This window comes from Triticum dicoccoides, chromosome 7A, assembly GCF_002162155.2.
Source record: "Triticum dicoccoides isolate Atlit2015 ecotype Zavitan chromosome 7A, WEW_v2.0, whole genome shotgun sequence".
Taxonomy (NCBI): Eukaryota; Viridiplantae; Streptophyta; class Magnoliopsida; order Poales; family Poaceae; genus Triticum; species Triticum dicoccoides.
This window is the reverse complement of record NC_041392.1, coordinates 172,227,283-172,231,358: the sequence shown is the minus strand read 5'-3', so window position 1 is coordinate 172,231,358 and position 4,076 is coordinate 172,227,283. Positions and strand designations below refer to the sequence as shown.

Genomic DNA, 4,076 nt, shown 5'->3' with positions numbered 1-4,076 from the left:
AAAGAATTGTAAAAATATACTATGAAAGAAAGAAAAGTGAAACATATAAATATATGCATCAAAGGTAAAGATATGTTGTGCAAAATAAGGACTTCAGAATGTGGATTGTATAGAGTTGAAGAAGCTCTTTGTGAAATTGAGCATTGAGCAATGATTCCATAATTTCGAAATGTTTGCCTAGCTTAGAGATAGACCAGGCAGGTCAAGTCAACCATACTCGGGGCACTCCGCTGGCTTTAAAACTCCCCTTGTCACGAGCAGCGCTAACACATCGATCCTCACATGCAAGGACAAGGCTAAACCTCCAAGAAAAACAAAATGCCCATCTCCCAGATCCCCTGGCAGCTCCTCCCTCAGGTCCAGCTGCCCCAGCAATGGCAGCAGCTCCTCCTCGGCCTCGGCCTCCTGCTGCCTGTCCTGGTTCTGGTCGCGAGGGGCAGGAAAGGGCTCAAGCTGCCGCCGGGACCGGCGCGGCTGCCGGTGCTCGGCAACCTGCACCAGCTGGGCTCGCTCCCGCACCGGAGCCTGCGGGAGCTGGCGCGGCGGCACGGTCCCGTGATGCTGCTGCGCCTGGGCGCCACGCACATGCTGGTCGTGTCGTCGGCGTCGGCGGCGCGTGAGGTGCTCAAGGAGCACGACGCCGACTGCTGCAGCCGCCCGGCGTGCCCCGGCCCTAAGCGCCTGTCGTACGGCTTCAAGAACATGGCCTTCGCCCCCTACGGCGAGCACTGGCGCGAGATGCGCAAGATCTTCATCGTCGAGCTCCTCAGCATGCGCCGCGTCAAGGCCGCCTGGGGCGCGCGCCAGGAGCAGGTGGACAAGCTCATGGCCGCCCTCGCCCCCGACCAGCCGGTGGCGCTCGGCGAGCACATCTTCGCCTTCACCGACGGCATCATCGGCACCGTGGCGCTCGGGAACGTCTACGGCGCCGACATGCTGGCGCGCAAGAAGCACTTCCAGCACGTGCTCGACGAGGCCATGGACATGCTCGCCACCTTCTCCGCCGAGGACTTCTTCCCCAACGCCGCGGGTCGCCTCGTCGACCGCCTCACCGGCCTCGTCGCCCGCCGTGACCGCCTCTTCAGCGACCTCGACGACTTCTTCGAGACGGTCATCGAGCAGCACCTGGACCCCGCGAGGCCCAAGCCGGAGAACGGCGGTGACCTCGTCGACGTCCTCATCGACCTCTGGAAGCAGGAGCACCGTGGCTTCACCAAGGACCACGTCAAGGCCATCATCATGGTACGTCCTCCGGCCTCGTCTTGTGATCCAGAGTCCCGATTCCAATAGAAAATTTCTACTAGTTGACAGACACTGATCGGCTCGCGGGCCGCACTTAATTGTCTGCTCCTCTCATACTCTCTCTAATAATCATTGAAATTCGGTTAGGACACTTTCGTGGGTGGCATCGACACGAGCTCCGTGACGATCCTGTGGGCGATGTCGGAGCTGATCCGGAACCCGCGGGTGCTGAAGAAGGCGCAGCAGGAGATCAGGGCGGCGGTCGGCGAATCGCGCGCCCGGGTGCAGCCGGACGACCTGCCCAAGCTCAACTACCTCAAGATGGTCCTCAAGGAGACCCTCAGGCTCTACCCGCCGGCGACGCTGCTGCTGCCGCGGGAGACGATGCGGCACGTCAAGATCGGCGGTTACGACGTGCCGGCGACGACGAGGGTCGCCGTCAACGCGTGGGCGCTCGGGAGGGACCCGGCGAGCTGGGGCGAGGACGCCGACGAGTTCAACCCGGACAGGTTCGAGGCCGGAGCGAGGCACGGCGCGGTGGACCTCCACGGCGCCCACTTCGAGCTGGTGCCGTTCGGCGCCGGGCGGCGGGTCTGCCCGGGCATGGCAATGGCGCTCATGAACGTGGAGTTCGCGCTGGGCAACCTGCTGTGCGGCTTCGACTGGGCGCTGCCGGAGGGGGCGAAGGCGGAGGACCTGTGCATGGAGGAGGCCGGCGGGCTCACCTTCCACCGCAAGACGCCGCTCGTGCTCGTGCCCACCCCGTACGTGCCGCCGTCCGCCGCTTCCCTTAATTAATTCCGCGTCAACTCCATCAGCTGCCAATCAGTTTGTCGCTACCCAGGTTTGGCCATATGCCGAATATCCCAACGACGGCTCAGTTTCAGCACAAATTTGTTGCTTTATCTTGCTGCAAGTATTTTGTTTGTTTATTTGTACTTGTCTCGACCTGCGTTGCAAAATGTATTGAAGGAATAAAATTGTCAGCTATATTATCTGGACCCACTTATAATTATACAACGTATCCTGTCCCTGTCTATGGCTGGCGAAATGAACTCTTATCTTGGTTCGGTTTTGCCGGCTAGAGTTGGAATATTGGTAAACTGGCAATCCGGGAGCACCCAGCTGAGCATGTGTTCGAAATGTTCTGCTTCGTGCAGCTCTGGATGCCTTGAGCGGAGAGGGACCGAGAGCATCTACAACCAAGCAGTTTTCAAGCAAACCAATACGGCAGAATCGGTACCACACCAAAACGCGCGAGAGAGAGCTATCCTAGAAGTTCACGACCAAGGCGTCGTCGTGTGTCCCGCACTTGGTCACCATTTTAATATTGTCGTCGCTGAAGGCGATCACTTTGAGCACGTTGGGAGCCAGAACCAGTATTATATGTGAGATTTGATCAGAGGTCACTTTTTTCTAAAAAGAAAACTAACAAAAATATTTTCCAGCGCCGTCCAAGAGGACGAGGGTTGTCGTCAACAGGTGGGGCATCGGGAGGGAGCTAATATTGGTGTCTGATAATTACCCGACGTTCGGTCTGGGAGCTAATAGTGTGCTCGAACTTTACCAACATCGAAGATATGCACTCTGATGAGTGGATTTTATGTGAAACCCTCTATACTATGTTTCTTTAGCATTTTTGGTCCATCATTTTTTTAGGAGTGTTCCTTCACGCGACTGTTCCGCACAAATCATTCCAGCAACAAAAAAGAGTATATATATTTTCTAGGGTAGACGGTCGCGCCAAGCATTCAAAGTCCTAAGTCCACACGAGCACACGCGCTTAATAACTATGTGCAATGCTCGATGTCTTTGTGCGCTCTTAGCATGTATTTCCAGAGCTATGGGAGGCTTGCCCTTATAAGAGCATCTCCAACAGCCGCGGAACACGCGGCACGCTAAAAAATAGTTTGTGGCGCGTCCATCGCCAGGTTTGGCGCGGGGCACAGCGCTGGCTCCAGCAGCCGCGCTAAAATACAGCGCGCGCGCGAGCAGCCCATATTTGTTGGGCCCGCGCATGTCCATATTTGTTGTATTTTGGACACAAAATAAATTTCACATAGATATAAAAAACGATACAAAGATATTTTACATAGTTCATAGCATAATAGATAAACAAGTTCATAGCATAGATAGATAAAACCAAACTATGATGCAACTACACAAAATTAAACTACGGTGCAACTAGATAAAACAACGATGCAGCTAGAACTACTCCGAGTCCTAATCATCATGCTCATCCTCGGAGATGTTGTCCGAGGTATCGATCTATATATCCTTCCAACGTTCATCGTCTGACGTGAAGATCGACCTCCCACCTGCTTCAACGCTGCGATACCGACAAAGCCTTCCGCCGATGCCGGTCCGCCCGCTCCGCGCGGCGACTTGCCATCCTCTCTGCCCAGTAGGCGTGCTCGTTGGCGACGTCCTCCGGGTGGCGCCGGCGCCACTCCGCCATGGCTCGCTCGTCCTCCTCGGCGACGAGGAGGCGGCGCTGTAGCCGAATGTGGTCCGCACGGTCCTGTTCCATGATCAGACGGGGCGGAGAGGCGACGGCCTGCGCCTGTTCGCGCGTGTGGACGTCTTGAAAGTTCATCTGCGACAGAGGTCCCTCTAGGCGCCACGGCGCCGCGTCGTACGCACGGGCCGCCTCGTGCGAGGTCCAAAACGTGCCGAGGCCGAGCCGAACGTCGCCGGACCGGATCTCGGCGGAGTACCAGTCATTGGGGCGCTCGCGGACGCCGCGGTAGCCTGAAGATCTCCGGCGGCACAGCGACATGGTGGCGCGGTGGTGGCAGGGCGCTGGAAGCGGCGAGAAAGAGGTGAAAGCGGCG

The 4,076-nt window shown here is 57.1% G+C and overlaps 1 protein-coding gene across 1 annotated transcript; it reads left to right on the top strand.

Moving 5' to 3' along the window:
- The first annotated feature begins 283 nt into the window (after window positions 1-283).
- On the top strand, window positions 284-2,234 carry LOC119327509 (4-hydroxyphenylacetaldehyde oxime monooxygenase-like). The gene is made up of 2 exons (XM_037600610.1): window positions 284-1,242; window positions 1,390-2,234. Exons 1-2 carry the CDS (start codon window positions 319-321, stop codon window positions 2,038-2,040), a joined length of 1,575 nt encoding a protein of 524 aa, XP_037456507.1. The 5' UTR covers window positions 284-318; the 3' UTR covers window positions 2,041-2,234.
- The last annotated feature ends 1,842 nt before the right edge of the window (window positions 2,235-4,076 follow it).

Excerpts from the sequence above, each read along its gene's own strand:
- LOC119327509 (XM_037600610.1), top strand. The coding sequence starts at position 319 with ATGCCCATCTCCCAGATCCCCTGGCAGCTCCTCCCTCAGGTCCAGCTG. Across the intron at positions 1,243-1,389 it reads ACGTCAAGGCCATCATCATG|GACACTTTCGTGGGTGGCAT; the intron begins GTACGTCCTCCG and ends AAATTCGGTTAG.